Here is a 20334-nt window from a genome sequence, read left to right as displayed (position 1 = left end):
GTGGGTCCTCTCCCAGCTGTGCACGGGTTCGGTGGTGGCAGGCTTGGGGTGGGGGCTTTTCTAGCCCGCAGGTACACGGGGTGTCGGGTGGCAGGCTCGGGGAGTGGTGCTTCTATCCCGCTGGTCACGGTGGCAAGCTCGGGGGTTGGGGGTGTCTCTCGCCCAGCTGTGCACGGGGTGTCGGTGGTGGCAGGCTCGGGGTGGGGGGCTTTCTAGTCCCGCTGGGCACTCGGGGTGCCGGTGGCAGGCGCAGGGACCCCGCAGCCTGGCCCCGCCCCGAGCGTTCTGCAGGCCGCGCGCTGTCGGCGCAGGGGGGCTCGTCCCCAGCTCGCCCAGCACACAGCGCCGCACGTGAGACTCCGGCCCCCTCCCAGCTGTTTGCCCAGCTGACCCGGCGGCGAGGTGGGCCGGGCGGCTGCGAGGCCTGTGAGTGGTGCGACGCCTGGCAGCGCCCGCCCCCCGCCTCCCAGCGCTCTGCGAGGAGCCAGCCGCCCGCAGCCTGGATGGTCAGAGCCGACGCCGAGCCCGTCCCCTTTGCAGGCCCCGCCGCCTGCCCCATGCGCTGAGCCCGCGCTGCGCCCCGGTCTTCGGCTGCGCCTCCCCCCAGCTCTGCGCGACCCGCTGCGGGGGCTGAACCGCCGGCCCGGACTGCGACAGGGGCCGCCGAGCGAGCCAGGAGCCGCCGCCATGGAGCTCACCGGCGAGAAGAAAAGGTACCGCGGCCCGCTCTCCACTCAGCCGCCCGCCGCGATCCGCCACCTCCGGCCCTTCCTCTGCCCCCGCCGCGGGGCTTCCCATCCTCCTCGGGCCTGCGCCGCCTCCCCATCCGCGGCCCCGGGGACTAACCCCACCGCCCCTCCCCTGCTCCGCCCGCCCCGGGGCAGCCGCCTCGTACTGCCGCCCTCTTCCCACCCCCCGCCCCACAAGCCTGCCCGGGGGCTTGGGGACCCCCCTGCCCTTGGGCCCGGGGATCCATCCCTCCAATCCCTGTCACATGCCCCTTCCCGGTTATACTCCCTCCCCTCCCATCTCGGGGCACCCCTCTTGCCCTCACAGCCCTGCCGCCTGGCTCTCAGGAGAGCGCTGCACTCTCGTGTCTCCTCCTCCTCCTCCTCCCCCCCACTGTCCACGTCGCCATTTTGTGGGGGGGGGGGAGGGGAGCGCAGAACCTGGATCTCAGAAAATTAATACCCGGGATTTGCGCGGGGAGCTTGTGCCAGGTCTGTTCAACGTAACTTCGTCTCCAAGATAATTTATTAACACCAGCGACACTTAATGCCTAGGCCCCGTGGAATTCAGTGTCCTGAGCTGCTGTTTTCCTGCTGCAGGGTGCACTATACAGCTTAAAAAAAACCGCCCTTGTGCTGCTCTTGGCTTGGAATAAGTAGGGCCTGACTTGCAGTTGATTAAATGTGATGTATGTTCACCTGATTTCGTGACTCTACTGCATGTAGTTTGTTAATATGTGAGTGTAATAGTGTTAGGGGGTGGCTTAGTCTGTAGACTTGTGTTAATGAGAACACTGCTCTTGTTCAAAGCTCTTTACAACCTGTCAGAAAATACATATAAACCAGATTAATGAAGGAGGAACAGTTAAAGGCAGCAGAAACGAAAATACACAGCTATATAGTAGCTATTTCAAAAGTTGAGGGATTTTTAAAGCCAGATTGGGAGGGAAGAGAATGTCTGTGTATGCTTAGAAAATAACACAGTATCTTTTTAAAAAGTACAAGTGTGATTAGATGTTCTGATACTAAAAAAACTCCAGAGTGCTGTTTGTACTGGAAAGGATGTGTGAACAATGAACTGTGACGTCTTTTTTAGGCATCTTCTGCAGTTTTGGTTTCCATAATTGACTGTTTTTTGTTAGGGAGGGAGGAAGAGGGGAGATTCTTAAAATGTTGAACCCATAAGTAAAAAATTCCTCTTCAAGATGCTGATCCTCTAGAAAAGAGAGTTTACTGAACAATATATGTTCCAAAATGTAAATAACTTTCTTCTCCTCTAAGAATTTTTTATTCAGAATCAAAAGGGGAAATGAAAGCTTCAAGAAATAAACCTTATTATATGTTGAAGGTGTAGAGTTTGCTGAGGAGTATTTTGGTGATCAGGTTTTTAGACTAGACAAGCTTCACCAATGCACTTTGTGGAGAGATTAATTTAATCTCAATCTGCAGAAGGCAGAGTGTGTTTATATTGCTGATACCTTTTTTTTGAGATTTGTTATCTTGGTCTTTATATCAGCGAATCATCTGAGTAGGTCAAATGAGATAAAGATATAAAATGCTTTGCTATGTAAAAGATACTGGAAATAGACAAATAAAATATATGTTTGTGACTGAACTAGCTTTTTCTGGTGGATATTGATTTTTGTGCAGTTAGAGGTTGCAAATATTGTGTGAAAATACCAAGCAATTTACCTGTGGGGAAGTGCTACCTTTGCACCAATTGCAATTTTTTTTCAGTTTAAAAAAGTCTTGTGTAGCAAAATACATACAAGTAGGGTACATATGGGTGGTGCTCATTCTAAACCAATGTGTTCTACTCAGTGCTAATAACTCTCAGAAAGCCTCATAGAAAATGTTGCACCATAAGTAAATGACCTTTTCTTTACTGAGCTTGACCCAGTTTAAAGGCTAGTCTGGAAAAGGTTTTGGGGATTCAGTTTTTGTAGTCAGTCCCCTCATTCTGTGTCTGTTATTTTTCTAACCATCCTCTTTTATTTGGCAACTTTTTCCCATTTTCCTGCTGCTGCTGGATGTGATCTGCCATTTTATTTTATTTTTTGGATGTAAGAATCAGTGTACATAGTTTATCCCCTCCCTTCTAAAGGTGAAGCTCAAGAATGAGAATTTATTGGCTGCTGCTTCCTGAAGACCTACTTCAGTGTGGGAAGAACCTCTTCTGAATCTTCCTGTGAAATTGTATTAACTCTAAAGTATTGTGGAGTATGTTTTTTTGTTTGAAAAAGAAACAGTATAAAACTGATGCTCTAAATGCATAGAACAAAGATGTGGGTAGGCAAAAAAAAGGAAGGACATGAGTTGACATTCATGCAATTTGGAGCAGAGAACTTGTTGAAAGTCTGTGTTACTTGAGAGGCAAGGTGGGTGAGGCCATATATTTTATTGTGCCAACTTCTGTTGGTGGAAGAGGCAAGCTTTCAAGCTACACAGAGCTCTTCTTCACCCACCTTGTCTCTCTAATATCCCGGGACCAACATGGCTACAATACTGCAAACATCAAGTGATACTTAACAGTCGCAAATTGTTTGAGGTTGGTTTAGGTTTGACTGTGTGTATTAAAGGGTTCTTTGAAGCCAATTCTTTCCATTTTCCAGTAATGTTTTCTTGAAGCTTCAGAAATGCAACATTTTAGTCAAAGTTTTAGTGATGATGACTCTCTACAGTTTAATTTTCTACTCTCATACATTCATTTAGTTGAATCCCTCTTATTTTACACCACATGAACATTGATGTTTATTTTTAGTGTTGTTAAAGTTTCTCTCAGATTTGGACACACTACATAAATCCTGGGGTGGTTTCCCCCCCCCCCCCCCCAATGTTTAAAACAGAACTGAATTTTGTAATTTTTAGCAAAGTAAGAATTTGGATAAATGTTAGTATTTGTCATAGAGCAGAAAAAGGTTGCAATACTATAAATATAGGAGCAGCAAAGATTGGGAAACAATCTTACTTGACAGTTTACTCTGCAATTTAATGTAAAAATAAAGGAATCTTTAACGCTTGGGTACATTCAATTCATGAATATTGTAAGAGGATATAAAGCAGGGGTTGGTAACCCTTCAGAAGCGGTGTGCTGAGTCTTCATTTATTCACTCTAATTTATGGTTTTGCGTGCCGGTAATACATTTTAATGTTTTTTAGAAGGTCTCTCTCTAGAGGTCTATATATTATATAACTAAACTAGTGTTTTATTGTAAAATAAACAAGGTTTTCAAAATGTTTAGAAGCTTCATTTAAAATGAAATTAAAATGTTGATCTTACGCTGCCAGCGCGCTCAGCCCACTGCTGGTCTGGGGTTCTGTTCACCTAGGCTGGCAGCGGGCTGAGCGAGGCCTGCAGCTGGGACCCTGGCTGGCAAGGGTCCGTCAGCCAGAACCCAAGACCAGCAGCAGGCTGTGCGGGGCTGGGGGCAGAGGGCTAGAGACAGGGCTGGGGGCTGAGTATGTGGGGTGGGAGTAAGTGTCAAGGCAGGGGGGGGCTGGGTATAGGTGAAGGTGCTGGTGTCAGGACTAGGGGTGGGGGGCGCGTGGATGAAGGAGTCAAGCAGAGGGCTGGGTGTATATGAGGGAGGTACAGGGCTCGGCAGGGGCCTGGGGATGGGGGTATGGGGCTCAGGGCAGAGGGTGGGGGGTCAGGGCTCAGGGGAGAGGGCTGAGTGACTGCACCCTAAGAACTCCCAACCCTGCTGCTCCTTGTGCCCTGACTACCCCGTCCTGGGACAACTGCCTCCCAGGACCCCACCCCCTATCTAAGCCTCCCTGTTCCTTGTCCTCAGACTGGACCCTATCCTCTACCTGTCCCCTGACTGCCCCGACCCTAATCCACACCCCCGTCCCCAGCCAGACCCCCGGGACTCCCATGCCCCATCCAACCACTTCCCACCCCCTGACAAGACCCTCAGAACTCCCAACTCATCCAACCCCCCCAGCTCCTTGTCCCCTGACCACCTCTTCCAGAGACCCCCTCACCCTAACTGCCCCACCCCGGACCCTTCTTGCTCCTGGTCCCTGACTGTTCTGACCCCTATCCGCCCCCTCACAAACCCCAGGACTCCCATGCCCCATCCAGCCTCCCCTGCTCCCTTACTGTCCCCTCCAGAGACCCCCGCCCTAACCCGTCCCCCCCGACCCACCTTCCCATCCAACCCCCCCTGTCAATGTCCCCACCCCTTATCCAACCCCTCCAGCCCTGGGCCCTTTACCTTGAGGCTCCATGCAGAGCCAGACATGCTGCCCTGCCGGAGAGCACAGCCCTGACCCTCAGAGTGCTGCGTGCGGCGGCGGCAGAGCTCCAGTTGAGCAGGGAGCATGTCTGCCTCCCCGTGGAGCCAAACACTGCTCCATGGGAGTGCGCAGCCCCGCCTCTCAGAGCGCTGCGCGCGGCGGCAGGCCTCCAGGGGAGGGGAGAAGGCAGGGGAGGGGCCGGGAGCTTGCTGTGCTTGGCTGGCGCTCCGGCCCCTGAGCGCGGACCCCGCGGCTTGCCGTGCCAGGAGAGTGTGGCCATTTGCCCACCCCGTGCGCACGGCTATGCTTCTGCTCCCTGCCCCTGCAGGGGGAGCAGAGGGCAGAGGAGAGTGGGCCGGGCTGGGCAGGATTTTTAATGGCATGCTGGGCAGGCTCCAGTGTACCATTAAAAATTGGCTCTCGTGCCATCGGTTGCCGACACTTGATATAAAGTGAGGCTTGTTGTGTGCTGTGAAGCCCTGAACTTAATTATAGAGGTGAGTTGTTACAGGTATATGAAAAAGAGAAACTGTATGTAAATATAGATTTAGTGATGATAGTAATTTTAAATGTGAATTAGTGGCTTATGAACTGACTTACTGACTCATGGAAAACTTTGACAGACACTTAAAAGCCATTCTGCTTTATGTAGCTCAAAACTTCTGTGATTCTAGTTTCATTCCTTATGAACATTGAGCCCAGTATAATTAGCAAACTGACCCATTACTGACAATTATTTGGGTTTTACCTCTTCCCTTGCAGTTAAACCATCTTCAGTACAGGCTCATGGAGGCCTGTTGCCATTTGTGCCTTATGGGGAGAAACAGTGTCTCTGAAAGGAGTTTTTGTTGTCGGTTGTAATTCTTTTGGGTTTTTGTTAAACAGGATAATACCAATGTGCTTTTACTTTATTTCCAAATATGGTCTCTTACTCTACTATTAGTTCTTTGTTGTGAATCTGGCCAAAAACAAAAGTAATCCAGCCTAAAAGGATATGTACGCTAAAGTAAAGATTGACACCCCCTGCCCCCCAAGTTTTATAAAGGGGGATACAAATGCTTGGTGCTACCAACAGAGTTTTTCCTCTGTTGCCGTGATGTGAATGCTCACCATTAGCATCATGACACTTGTGCCATCTTAAGTGTATCTTAATATTGTTAGACATGCTGCTTGTAATTACACATACTAAAAAAGGAAACTAAACAAGAACTCTGTCATCTTCTTTCTTGATACTATAACACGTATTTCCCGAGTATTCAATAACTTTTGGAGTAAACTGTTGTTTCTGTTTTAAATATTATCTAAGGGTACCATACAGGAGAATTTTAAGAGGTAATCTCAAGTGTTCAGTATGCCTTGTATACCAGTAGTTTATATGTCTATAATGCAACACTCATATTTGGTTTTCTGATTTCATTAAAACTTCAGTTATAGTCTTCATGGTTAATCCTTAGCTGGGACTTAAAAACTTTACTAGACATCCATTATTCCATTCCGAAAGGAAGGTGGGGTCTCCAGCAGCAAAACCTGATGAGAAGCCAAGTTCCAAGGCCAACATGTACGTAGATTTGGGTGGGGACGGGACGGTTTTGCTGAGGCTATTCCAGCATATTGTCTCTCGAACCTGCTTGTGGTTTCCACTGACTTGTGTACATCATTAACTTTTTGTGGTGTGTTTGTGTTTTTAAAATTCTCAGTGTTTTCACTGATTCAGCTCTGCCAGTGTGAGCAGTGGTGGGAAACTCAGCCAGAAAGGTTAATCTATGTCATGGATATCAATTGCTGATTAGTAAAAGTCTGAAAAATTTGGAGTTGCGCTTCCCCAGGTGTTGTGGGGGTGAGGGGGGAGCTTCTCTGTCTTTTTCCATAGATACTTCCTGTTTCTGCAAGGGTGGGGAATGGTCTCCATTGTGTTACATTTTTAATCAGCAATGTTTGTATGGCACATCAGAGTAATTAGCTCGTGTGTCCATTTCTGCAGCTTCTCATTGCTTTACTAAGTATGCATAGCATGATAGGCACAAGGTTTTGAATACCATCAATAAAAATTATCAGACTTTTTTGTTAATTTTACTTTTTTTGATGTTCAACAAAGTTATAAGTAACAGAAGTGGCACACTGGAGCAATCTATCTAAGATTTGGAAAAGGACTAGTTTTCAAACAATAGGATAATGTAAAATTATCTTCACAAGTGCAAGGGATAGAAACTTTTTTTGATAAATGATAGACAATCAACATTTGCAGAATCTAAGCTAAGTACTGTTGCTAGCTAGCTAGGGTAAGCCTCTATCTTGCCTGGGTCCAGCTGATTTACCAAGCCCTGTTTCTGAATAGGGAACATCTAATTAAAACAAGCATTGCTTAATTTTTTTACATTGTTCTCTTTGTGGGGATGTTTCCTATATAATTTTATCCTGAATGAGAAAATAACTAATTTTAAATTGTCACCTGTAACTTTCAAAGGGAAAATAGGCAAATGTTCTCTTTAAAAAAAAAAAAAAAAAAAAAAAAATCTATAAAGAAGGCATGAAAAGGGTTCAGTTTGCAAAATTTTGTGTGGTTTTTACACACTAGAAATCCAGCCTTCTTTTCTTTTGACTGCTACATGGTGACTGGAGAACTAGTGAAATTGATATCCTAAGAGTAAAAAGACAGAAAACTGAACAGTTGGAAGGAGAAGTGATTTTTGTAGTCACTTATTGTTTACAATTTAACACACTTAATTTCACTTGACTAATGAGCATTCTGGATAAAGGATTTCTTTAAAGATTCAGCACCCTTGCCCTGTTCTGAAAAAAATATTCTGAGACTGCTCTTCATGTGAACATTCATATGCTGGAATAAGTGACTTCACAGAGGGAGCTATTGTGAAATATTTTATTCCAGTTAATTTCCCTATCCCCTGAGAGTCAGCTCTCCGGTTCATATGCCCTGGTCCACCAAAAGTCTTCCTGAAAAATCAGGGAAATACCAGACTTGAAATTCCTGTTACTTCTGAGGATGGAAAAAGGGCAGAGCAAGCACAATGCCATTCCCTGCCCCCTCCATTTTTTTTTAAAAGAAAAATCTGCCTTTACACATTTCTAGATCCTTTTCTGAGAGGACTATTTCTCCCTCAACTTGTTTGCAAACAAAAAGGAGTGAAGTGGGGAACAGTTTTGTGACTGCTGGTTGGTCAGAATCTGCCTGCTAGTGAGAGAATGCAAGTCAGAGATGTGCAGCTACTGAAGCCTTGTCTTAAAACTTTCTGGTGTGGCTCAATCAGTGATGATAGTGGGAGAGCTAGCATAGGTAGTGGGAGTGAAAGTAGGTGTTTTAATTTCCATGCTGTCTGGGCCTGCTCTGTTGCAGTTGAAATACCAGCAACTGGTCTGCACTAGATGATAGCTGTTGCTATCACCAGTGGAGCTGAAATAATGGTGGGAAACTTTAAGGAAAAATCTAGTGTAGACACAACCTGATAAGCCAAGTTGTCTGCTGGTACGCAGCAGGCATACAGCAGCAGGGTGTGGTGGTAAGAGTCTGTTATCTCAAGTATATCCAAGATTGCTGCAACCTCGTTTAGCATGCTGCTCTTTCTTCTGGCTCCTCTCTGTCATTTTTCAGGATGTATCCAGTCACTGTTGGGGTGGGGTGGGTAAGGAGCTGATACTGTTATCATGGTTTGGGGGAATTAATTAGCTTTTGGCTGTTAATTAGCTCTTGGCTCAATACTAGACTCTTTGTGAGGTGAAAGACGATACCCTTCCCTCATTGCACTGCCCATGGTTTTATGAGAAATGGTGAGCATTCTGTCCAGTAAGAGCTTATCTCAGCTAGGGTAAAAGGTGTATTTTTAAAACACTTTTGCTAAAGTAAGTGTTTTAAAAAGACACATTTTATGCCAGACTAGACAAGACCTGAGAAATTCTCATACTTTCTTCTCAGCCCGTTTGTTGATGAAAGAGAGAGCCCTTGGTACTAGTATGAATGGGACTGATGTCAGTGATGCAACAGCATCCACTTGTTCACTGGTGCTCGCAGCTTCCTCCTTTGGATGATTTGAGGGGAACATTATACCTTTTGTTTCCTGTGTTTAGTTAGTTGGATTAGGTATAGAAGTTAAGTCTTTCTAGAACATTGAGACCGTTGGTAACATTCATTTTTTCCAAGCAAGTATGTATTATTCATCAGTAGCAACTGTCATTAACTGTTTACTGCTTGTTTGAAACTGTTATCCTTTTTGAGGCTGTCAGGAACCTAAGTGTTAGGTTTTTTTTGACCTTGAGACTTTGAAAACTTCTTCTGTTCAGTCTTTTCTGATCATAATTACAGAGAATGGACTAACTTTTTTGAATGCCCTTTGTACTTGCTTAACAAGGGCATATTTAGGGAGATGAGTGTGCTAGTTGTATTAAACTGATCTCATTTTAGAAGGCTGGATTTAAACCCAGAAAATCATGTCAACCAGATTTTCACCCTAAGAAGAATAATCAGAGTGTCAGATGGCAAAAACCAGTAGTCATATATTTCAAGACAGCATATGATGCATTTATTGCAATTCATTTGGGAACATCTTTGTGTTATGGTATGCAGCTTAATAACAGTATAGAAGATGTATTTTGTGCTAAAATAGCTCATCTAAATGACAGCTTAACCAACATGCAAATAAAGACCAGCATTGCAAAAATGATGGGGTTAATAATCAGTTATGAAGGAGAGGAGAAATCAAATGAGAATCTCAGCAACTTCCAACTCAAGCATTACTTTAGAAGGCAGAGGAATAGAAAGAAGTGAGTTAATTCACATACGTTGGTAGTAACATGCTTGCCAGCCGGTGGCGATGGCCATAAGGAAATGTCACAAATTGGTAAGGTGGCAGCTGAAGTCTCCAGTTTAAACAAGATTTGGTCATCAAAAGTCTACAATTAAAATACCAGACTACAAATGTTGAGCTCAAATATTATTTGTCTTAATGCATGGAAATCCACCAAAAGTACAGGCAAGTGTCTAAATGCCTTAGAAAAATACTAGATATCAAATAAAATGAATTTATAACAAATGCCGAGATTTATCAGAACATTCAACAGCTCATTATCTCTAAAGTGATCCAGAAAAGAAGATGGAATTATTTGGCATATGTGTTAGGAATGAAGCCAGAGCGTCTGCCATGGCAGGTGTGCTCTTGGGCAGCTAGAGGACCACTGAAAGAATCCCTCCAAATACTACTTGGGGAGGGAAAACTTCTGGAACTTGATACACAGAACATGTAATGAGCAGTCGAGGGTAGACAAGGATAGTAGAGTGGTGTTTGTGATCGAAGTGATGTCTGATAGTCTGGGAAGAGTCCAGATTACAGATTTTATCTTCCAAGAACTGGCATGATTTGGCCTACCATAAAAATGCTATTTATAATGTTATAGGTAGGATTTTTTCAATTTTGAAAGAGTAGCATTTCAAAACCATTAGAAATGGAGGAATTATATTAATATGAATGTATTCCAGAAGTGTCTCTTTAAATACTGTTTGCGTAAAGCACAAACCCCAGAATTCTCATGGGTTCTTTATGGAGTCAGATCCCCCAGCTGATGGAGCTATGCCAATTTACATTGAAGCTATGTGAGTTTACACCAACCTGAAGATCTGCCCCAAGGTGTATTGTTCAAAATAAGTGAGCTGATAAAGATGAACGCCTCATCAGATGTATATCTATACAGTATCTGACCTGTATTTGTTTCCTTTTGTTGAAGTCTATAATATTCAGACATCAAAATGGAGGACACTGCTATTATATCTTCAACCTTTACATAGTTTAAAATGTCTTATGTATATCAATCTTGCTGGCACTGGAAATTTGACCTTTCAAGAATATCACTCTGAGTAGCTCTTAAGAGAGTAAAGATAGTTATTAAACTTTGATTTATATTGCAAACTGACTAGATTTATTTCAAACCTCATGGAGATTTATAACATTTGGCCAAGTGTGGCTTCATGTTTTCATCCTACAGATAATAGCTATTAATAATCATTTATTATGTATGTATTCTTACTTCTAGGAGTCCCAGTCATGGTCCAGGACTACATTGTGCTAGCTAGGCGAAGTAGCAGCAGAGCAAAAAGATAATCCCTGCCCCCCAAAGAATTTACAATCTAAGTATCAGACAAGAGACAACCGATGAATACAAAGGCAGACTGATGGAGGAGTGGAAGAAAACAGTGAGAGGCTGCAGTCTCAGCCACCACAAGCTAATTGTTGTTGTGAAGTTTTTGGAGGAATCATGGCAGAGCAGGGTTTGAAGAAGGATGATGAGTTAATTTTGCAGATATTTATGGAGAGCTCCTCTGAAGTCTGAGGGTTAGCACTGAAAATTTATCAAGTGGGTATTGGAGGCTGGCATCATGGGTGGATTAAAAGTGGGAGTTGATTAATACGCTAATCAATTTTGGAATTTTCCTCCAGGGCAGATTGGCAGAGGCCCTGGAAGTTTTTCGCCTTCCTCTGCAGTGTGGGGCACGGGTCACTTGCTGGATGATTCTCTGCAGCTGGAGGTCTTCAACCAACAATTTGAGGACTTCAGTAACTCAGGCATAGATTAGGGGTTTGTTATTAAAGTGGATGGGTGAGATTCTATGGCCTGCATTGTGCAGGAGGTCAGACTAGATAATCATAATGGTCCCTTCTGACCTTAAAGTCTGAGTCTAGAGAAGGAGGAGCCAGTGGATGGATGCAAAGCAGGGGGAGATGGTAAAAGTAAAGGGACAGGGAAATGATCTCTGTAGCAGAATTCTGAATGGATGGGCAAGATTTCACTTGTCAAGGCCAGAGAAAAGGATGTTGTAGTAACTGAGATGCTAGATGGGAGCCTGGACGAGAGTTTCAGCTGTGTGAATGGATATCTTAGAGAGATTATGCAGAAAGAATCTGCAAGACTTGGGGCATAGCCTTGATGTGGTGATCTGTGTGAGGGTTCCAACTCAAGGATGACACCAAGGTTATGGGCTTGAGTGACAGGCAAGTTGGTGGTGTTTTCCATGGTCATGAGAAAAGAGATAGCAGGAAGAGTTTAAGAGCTCTATTTTAGCCATGTTGAGCTTGAACTGATGGCTAGACAAAAGATGTCAGAGACCGTCCAAGATTTTAGTTTGGACACAACATGGAGCATTTGGAGTAGAGAGATAGAAATGAGCAAAATATTTTAAATAGTAGTATATGACTACATTTACTAAACCTTTAAGGAAAAATCTGCAAAGTAAGTTTTGTAACTTGCATTGCATTGAAAAGCAGCTTGCTCAGTTTCTCATTTGCGCTCCAACACTTCGTGCTTACAATACAATAAAACTGTTTGTATTACAATGCTGGGAGGTTTTAACAAGTCATTAACCTGTTAAACATACCCTTTTCGACAGTTTCAACACTGATGTGATTGTCATAGTACCTAGCAAACAAGGATGACATCTGTTTTTTAGAATCCATGTTTTATTAAATTAAATCAGATTTAATTAAAATCAGACTAGCTTTCTTTGTATGGGGATCTTTTTACATTTCAAGAGGGAAAAGAAAATTTTAAGAACCCAGGACATCTCATCTTCAGAAATTTCTTTATGCAACTCACATCCCGGGGTAAACTTACTAGTAAACTGAAAAGGCAAAATGTTTCTTAAAGGCCTTTATATTTTGTATTTGGCATTTTAATTTTCATGCTCATTTGAATGTATGGACTTGTACTGTCAAGCCACATGTGGCTTCACTTCTCCTTTTTAAAAAACAAAAAAACCTCTCATCTATAAAGCCTGCATCTGCAGCCCCTTTCCAAGATATGAAAAACAAGAGGCAATGACTAATTACAGTAAAAGTTGTGTTATCTGGCACTTTATCAACCAGAAAGCTCTATAAACCGGAATATCAGAAATGCTGCTTTATAGTCCAATTGGCGCAGGACCAACAGGCTCCCTACCTGGTTCCCCGTAAGCGGTGACATGTCCCTGCTGCTCCTAGGTGGAGGAACAGGCATGAGGGGGTTCAGAGTGCAGGATAGGTTGCGGGGTGTAGGAGGGAGTTCAGGTATGAGAGGGGACTCGGGGCAGGGGGTTCAGTGCGGAAGAGGGTGCGGGGTGCCAGATCTGGGTGGCATTCACCTCGGGCGACTCCCTGCAAGCAGTAATATGTCATGCTGGTCCTGGGCAGAGGTGTGGCTAGGCGACTCTGCATGATGCCCCTGCCCCGAGTGCTGGCTCCGCAGTTCCCATTGGCCAGGCACCGTGGCCAGTGGGAGCTGCGGGTGGCGGTGCCTGCGGGTACAGTAGGGCCTTCATCTTTGGGGCTTCTAGACGCTGCTGTCATAAATAACAACATTCAAAGGCCATGCAGGGAACTTCGTGACACTGCAACTGATTCATAATTTAGGAGAGCAGAGACATTGTTTACTTTTTTAATATTATATACACCATCTGAATGGTGGTGAGTTTAGATTCCTCCCTCTTCCCTCACACCCCCCCAAGAATTGAATTAGCAATATTCTTCCCCTGTCACTTTCACCTTGGGATATACAGATTTCACCCATTCATTAAAACTTTTAACTAAGTCACTTCTGATCAAATCCACCTTCAAAATGTAGGAGGGCGACTTAATTCTGTAACGGGTAACTATGTGTTGTGTCGATAATTGTAAAAAGTGTTGCTTTCTTGGCTTCTCAAAAAAAGTGAAAATGGAGTTGACTAGACATCTTTCTGTCAGGAAAATAGTAGGAAGAGAAAACTTTTGACTGGTCAGAAAAGGCTGTTGTGGAACTGCTGTGAAGTGAACCTTCCAGAATGGGATTTTTAACTAAAATTCTATACTGGAAAGCAAAAATGCTGTTTTTGGAGCCCATCTGAAGTGAAAAAATGTAGTAACAAAATTACAGCATTTGTATTTGCAAATGGATAGGTACCTACATACCTATATAATTTATGTTGGATTCTGAGGTTAATAGTTCTCTTAAATCTTCAGTGGCATGGCCTTCAAATCTTTGTATTTTTGTGGTTGGATCTTGGGCCCCTCTATTAAATATCCAGTCCTGAAGGTCAAAGTGAAATATATGGCTTGTAACAATTCTTTAAACTTCCTGCTGGTGCTAGCAGTCTGAGTGGTAATTCATATAGAGCAGTATTCATCATTTTGGAGACTGGATTAGCATATGTTTCTGTATTGTGGAAGTGAGTTTAAACTGAGATCAGAATGTAGCAGAGAGCTATAGATCAGTGGTTCTCAAACTTTTTTGTACTAGTGACGCCTTTCACATAGCAAGCCTCTGAGTGTGACCCCCCCCCCCTTCTAAATTAAAAACACTTTTTTGTATATTTAATGCCATTATAAATTCTGGAGGCAAAGCAGGGTTTGGGGTGCAGGCTGACGTGTAATAACCTTGTGACCCTCTGAGGGGTCTTGACCCCAGTTTGAGAACCCCTGCTGTAGATCATGCTACAGTGAATTCTGAAGACTAGCAGTTGATAGAAGGGGGAAAAAAGAGGAGAGAGGAGAAGAGAAGAGACAGGTGCACTGTCAGACTCAGAACATGATCCAGTAACACAGACTGAGCAAGATGATGTCAACTAACTAAGAAACCAGTGCACTTGTTACGCTGGAGGTGTAATAATATCGGCTCAGAAAACTATTTACATAGGATATAAACCACAGAAGCAGTGAGTAAAAGACATCCATGTTGGAAAAGACTGAGACACTGATGTAAACTCAGAAGAAATGTCATGTCTGAGCAAGAACCAGTAAAGCTATATCCTGAAGCTGAAGAGGTGGCGCGCACATACTGATAACTGTATGAGAGTATACCAGACCTTCAAGAAAGTAAGTTGGTCAGTCAGTACATTTAAGGAAGGAAAGAAAAATATTTCTAACAAATTGCACTGGAATGCTAGAAACAAATTATTGTTAGTCTATGCAATAGAGACCACCATTTCTTGGAGCAGAGGTTACTCCACTCAGTGAAAAGCATGGTATCATAAGCATTCCCAAATCTGGACCTTAGCGTCCAGAAATCTGGGTGCCTGCATGAATCCCTCTAAGCTTAATTACCAGCTTAGATTTGATCTCGCTGCCACCAGCCAAAAATTCCAGGGTTTTGGCTCCCTCTGGTCTCCCCAAACCCTTCCCTGGGGAACCCCAAGACTCAGAAGCCCTGAGTCTTACCACAAAGGGAAATAACCCACTTCCCTTCCCCCTCTCTCTCCCACCCAGAATTTCCTCTCTGGGCTAACCTGAGAGTTACTGATGCAACCTCTTTACATCACAATACAAGAAGCATGTCTCCTTCTCTTCCACAAAGAGACAACCAAATACAGGAAACAGAAAAGATTCTCTCTCTCTTTGTCTTCTCCCTCCCACCAATTCCCTGGTGTTGCAGAGATTCACCCTCCGTAGATCTAACACAAAGAGAATTTCCCTCCCCTTCGTTCCTTAGCCTACCCAGAGAGAAAAAAAAAAACTCAACAAGTCTTAAAAAGAAAACTTTATATAAAAAAGAAAGAAAAAAGACATAAAAATATTTTCTGTATCAAGGTTGACAATAATACAGGTTCAATTGCTTAAAAGAAAAATGAATAAACAGCCTTATCCAAAAAGAGATACAATTTAAACATTCCAGCAACTACACACATGTAAATACAGAAAAACAATAACGCCTATTATTTTTCTACCTTTGTACTTACAACTTGGAAACTGAAGATTAGAAGCTTGAAGATAGAAATATTCCTCTCATAGCTGAGAGCCAGACAAAGACACGGACACACAACATTCCCTCCCTCAGCTTTGAAAAATCCGGTTTCCTGATTGGTCCTCTGGTCAGGTGTTTGGTTCTCTTTGTTAACCCTGTACAGGTGAAAGAAACATTAACCCTTAGCTCTCTGTTTATGACACATGGTGAAACTGTAATGGTTGGGGATCTGCAGCTGTGTTTCAGCTAATGGGAAAACCCTACAAAGGACACCAAAAGAACTTCCTGAATTTTAATAGAACTATTTAAAATCCAGCCTTATTAAAATTCATAACCAAGAGTAGAATCTGAAATTTCCTTTTCCCATATCAGGTAAGATTATTCTGACACAGTGTAAGGAAAAATATGACCTCTGGGAGGATATTTAGTTGTAAACACCATAAGATTTTTAAATCCTTGGGTTGAGTAGAGCTTTGCATTCATATTATAAAATACGTTTCTTTTTTTTAATATCCTTGAGGAAAGTGGACTGTTATTGACTTTGTCCCCAAATGTTAAATCACATTGGGCTTTTGTTGATGTGAACATTGTAGGAGGGGAATGTAATGTCAAAGGAGTCCAGAATCTGAAGCATTTTATGGAACTTTAAAAGAATAGTATTTTCACTAGACTGTTATCTTTGCTGATCTGAATTCCTTCCTCCTTGTTTCCATCTAGGGTTCACTATGGTAGCAGGGTGCATCAGGAACTTATGAAATGAACACAGATATAATAGTGTCCTTTTATTTCCTGCTGTCTCGAGTCTACAAAAAACTGGGCTTTATGGGGGTGTTATTGTGGAAAGGCTAGGCCAAAGATCCTTGCATTTTATTCTGATGGCACAGAGCTTTGAAGTAATCCCTCTGTCTTTTGGGAATACCAGATTTATGGGCTGTTTGCCAAGGAAGCTCTGTTTTCTACTCTCAGAAATTTCACAATCTGTTGTTCCTGTGAAACATTTGTTGAAGAAGGTTATGGTCAGGCAGTGTGAGGCTGCTGTCCCCAGCTAAGTTGGCCCAGTCCTGTGGAGGGCTTTGCATAGGACTACAGAAATAAAATATGGCTCCATATTCACTGGGGAGCCAGAGAAAAGTGGAACACTGAGATTAAGCTGGTTCTGGTGGTCTAGGCTCCTAAATGAGTGGGCTACTGTGTTCTGAACCAGTTGCAGCTTTTAAGGTTGTTTTTCATTCCTAAATACAAAATCATTTTAGGAAATTTTGCAAGACCAAGAACTCGCAACAGATAAATCAAGTTTTTAGAGTACTGCTTACCACAGTAACAGTGCATTTGTGTATAATTTCTTGTATTAACAAAGAGAAATTTAATTAAAGGCTCATGATAACAGTAAATATTCTTGGGTTTGTTCAACTCTGCTTAACTTTTACCATCATCCAGTAGGTAATTAGCCAGAAGACTTACACTGCACTGGCAGGGGATATGTGTGCGCGCGAGTGCATGGTATTGAGAGGGCAGGGATGAAGAAAGGAATGAGTGGATGCGTGTATTAATTTATGTGGGAGGAATTGAGTGATTTTTCCATGATTTGAGGACTTCAGTAGTTGTCATAGGTTAGGGGTTTGATACAAGAGTGGGTGAGTGAGATTCTGTGGCCTGTGTTGTGCAGGAGGTCAGACTAAACGATCATAATGGTCCCTTCTGACCTTAAAGTCTATGATTCCAGTGAGAACAATTTCATCAGGGAAGTTGTTTTACAATAAGCAGAAAGCGGACTAGGATGGAGCAGAAAGCTTAGACAAGTAATGCATGTAACTTCAATGTGCCCTTATAAATAAGGAATGAAGTTAAAGCCAAATTAAAGTAACTCATTCTCCTTTGGTACAAGAATACTAAGCTGCAGATTTAGTGTTGTCTGGCAATATAGCTGACCCAGCCACTGCTGCACCCAGGATGTACTACACATCAGATCACAAGCTTTTAGCTCCGCAAAGAGTATCCATAAGGGTTATTGTTCTGTTTCAGGTTTCATCAGGACTCCGTCCCTGCACCATAATTTGTGACGTGGTTTCAAACCATTGTCCTAATTTAGTACACTGTTGTGTCAAGTGTTGGGAGTAAATGATGATGAGTGAATCCCCTCGCTGCTCAATTGAAAATACCACAAGACCGAACCTTTAGAACGTTCTTTCATGAATTAACTTTCATTAAATGAAGGTTTATCTAGTAGACAAATCATTATTTATACACTAAAGAAATTGTATTTAGAATACTGCAAAGACCATACTGAATTCTGCCCATTTCAGCTCAGGATGGTCCCTTTGCTTCCAAGCTTCAGAACTTTCACCCTCTTCCTGCTCCAATCTGTGCATAGCAGTGATATTCTTCTACTGTTTCTTTTCCTTCAGATCCCCAAAACTTCCACCAGAACCCTCTTGCTCTGTAGCCACCTTTTTGTATGCTGTTTCAAAGAGCTTGAGGGAAGCTTACTATAAGATGGATGTTTCAGCATCTTTATGAGCCAACAGCCCTCTCGTTTTTGCAGTTTCTTTCCTCAGTTTGTTGCACTCATCTGCTGGCAGCTGATCCTTAAACTCCTCTATCTTGGATGACGCCTTCTGCTATTTTCATAGCTTTGACATGTTCCTTTCTTCGTCTGTCTTTCTCTGAATATTTCTCTGCATTCTTCACCATGTTCTGAGTGCCATCATTGCTGAGGTCACCACAAGACTGGATCACAATTTGCTGTTCACGTCCTGTCCCTTTTATCCTTTGCTGAAATGTGAACAGTGCTGTTACCATTAGTGTCAAAAGTGACTTCAGTCTGGGTGGGGCACTGCGTGTGGAACTGTAGAAATTCCAACCAGAGTGAATTGCCCAAGAAGCTTGTTGTCAGCAGGCTACTATAGAAAACACCTGGATTTTCTTGGGTTGGAACCATTGTGTTCCTGTTGATGAGCTGAGCGAAGACACCTTCTACCATCTTGATTCCCAGGAACAGGGGAGTCACTTCCACCAGTAGGATGTCAGTGACATCACCAGCCTTGAATTGCGGCACCAATAGCATTAGTCTTATTGGGATTAACTGCTTTGCTAGGAGCACCATCAAGCAGATCCTGCATAGTCTGCTGTCCCTTAGGCATTCTGCTCATGCCACCAACCAGGATAATTTGCCAGAGTCGTTCTTGCTGACTTCAGCATACTTCTTGGCTTTTTGGCAAGGTGCTACTGTCATCCTGATCAGATTTGCTTCAGTCTGCTTAAACTGGGAACAACTCCGCATCATGCTCAAGTGCTTTGGTCCAGAAGCATACATAATAAGATACGGCAAGTTAATGTCCATCTCCTCGCACTTCACTTCTTCCAATGCAACTTTCACTGTCTGAAGAGCCATGTTGTTTTGTCAATGCCCACTTCTCTTGAATTCCTTAACTATATGCCTGTCTCTTGAATTCCTTAACTATGCTGCAGCAAATCATGATCAAAATCTTCATCTATGGTCATTAACCCCACCCATCTGTGTGAATAGAGGCAGTTCTCTCTACTTGCACATTCAAGAAGACAACTATGTTGGTTTTCATCTGGAAGATTGTCTTCAAAATCATAAGGAATAGAAGTTTGGGTTAGATTTCTTATATTATAGAAACTTGGTGTAGGGGGTGGCAGAGTTTCAGACTTCAGTGCCTAAAATTAGTCACCTAAGTGTGATGATCATGGCCTTAGTTTTTTTAATGAAAACTTTTAATTCTTCAGAAACTAGGTGTTTTTCCCCCACTTAGTCACTGCCTTTGCAAAAAATGTGCCCATGAAAAGTAGGAAAATGTATTTGCTAAATCATAATACTTATTTTCAGTTACTAGAAATAATTATTTGGTGAGCAAAGTACTTGTCAGTAAGTGAAAATCTTTGTTTAAACTAAGAATTACAATGAAGTGAGACACTTGATATGCTCTTCACAAAATCCAGAAAACTTCAGCTCAGTTTCTTAAGATCAGATTTATATTTAACTGGGATGTTTTAAATGTTACCTCAAACAATTTACTGCCAGCATAACTCTTATCGTTATAAGTAGGGCTCTCAAGTGATTAAAAAAAAAAAAAAAACTACTTCCAATTAATGGCACTGTTAAACAATAATAGAATACCATTCATTTAAATATTCGTGGATGTCTTCTACATTTTCAAATACACCTCTACCCCGCTATAATGCGACCCGATAAAACATGGGTTCCCATATAACGCGGTAACAGCGGGGCTCCAGCAGCGCTTTAAAGGGTCTGGGGCTCCGGCTGCTGCTGGGAGCCCAGGGCCCTTTAAATCACCGCTGAAGCCCTACTGCTGCTACCCCGGGGCTGCGGCAGCGGGGCTCCACTGGTGATTTAAAGGGCCTTGGGCTTCCTACAGCAGCCGGAGCCCCGGGCTCTTTAAATCACTTCAGCCCTGCCACCGCTACCCCAATATAACAGCATTTCTCCTATAACACGGTAGAGATTTTTGGCTCCCCACAACTGCATTATATCAGGGTAGAGGTGTATATTGATCTCAATTACAACACAGAATACAAAGTGTACAATGCTCACTTTGTATTTATTTTTCATTACAAATACTTGCCCTGTAAAAAAAAAAAAAAAAAAAAAAAAAAAACCTAGAACAAATACTGTAGAGAAATCTTTTTATCGAGA

General features: G+C 43.0%; 1 protein-coding gene across 1 annotated transcript in view; it reads left to right on the top strand.

The window, feature by feature from the left end:
- The first annotated feature begins 284 nt into the window (after nucleotides 1-284).
- The window catches only part of HIF1A (hypoxia inducible factor 1 subunit alpha), a 49029-nt gene continuing 28979 nt past the window's right edge, over nucleotides 285-20334 (top strand). The window contains exon 1 of the mRNA XM_032789192.2: nucleotides 285-713. Coding sequence (XP_032645083.1) covers nucleotides 688-713 — 26 coding nt within the window. The 5' untranslated portion in view covers nucleotides 285-687. The remainder of the gene's footprint in view (nucleotides 714-20334) is intronic.

This window comes from Chelonoidis abingdonii, chromosome 4 (genome assembly GCF_003597395.2).
Source record: "Chelonoidis abingdonii isolate Lonesome George chromosome 4, CheloAbing_2.0, whole genome shotgun sequence".
Taxonomy (NCBI): Eukaryota; Metazoa; Chordata; order Testudines; family Testudinidae; genus Chelonoidis; species Chelonoidis abingdonii.
Note: the sequence above shows the minus strand (reverse complement) of the source record. Positions and strands in the feature narration are given on the sequence as shown.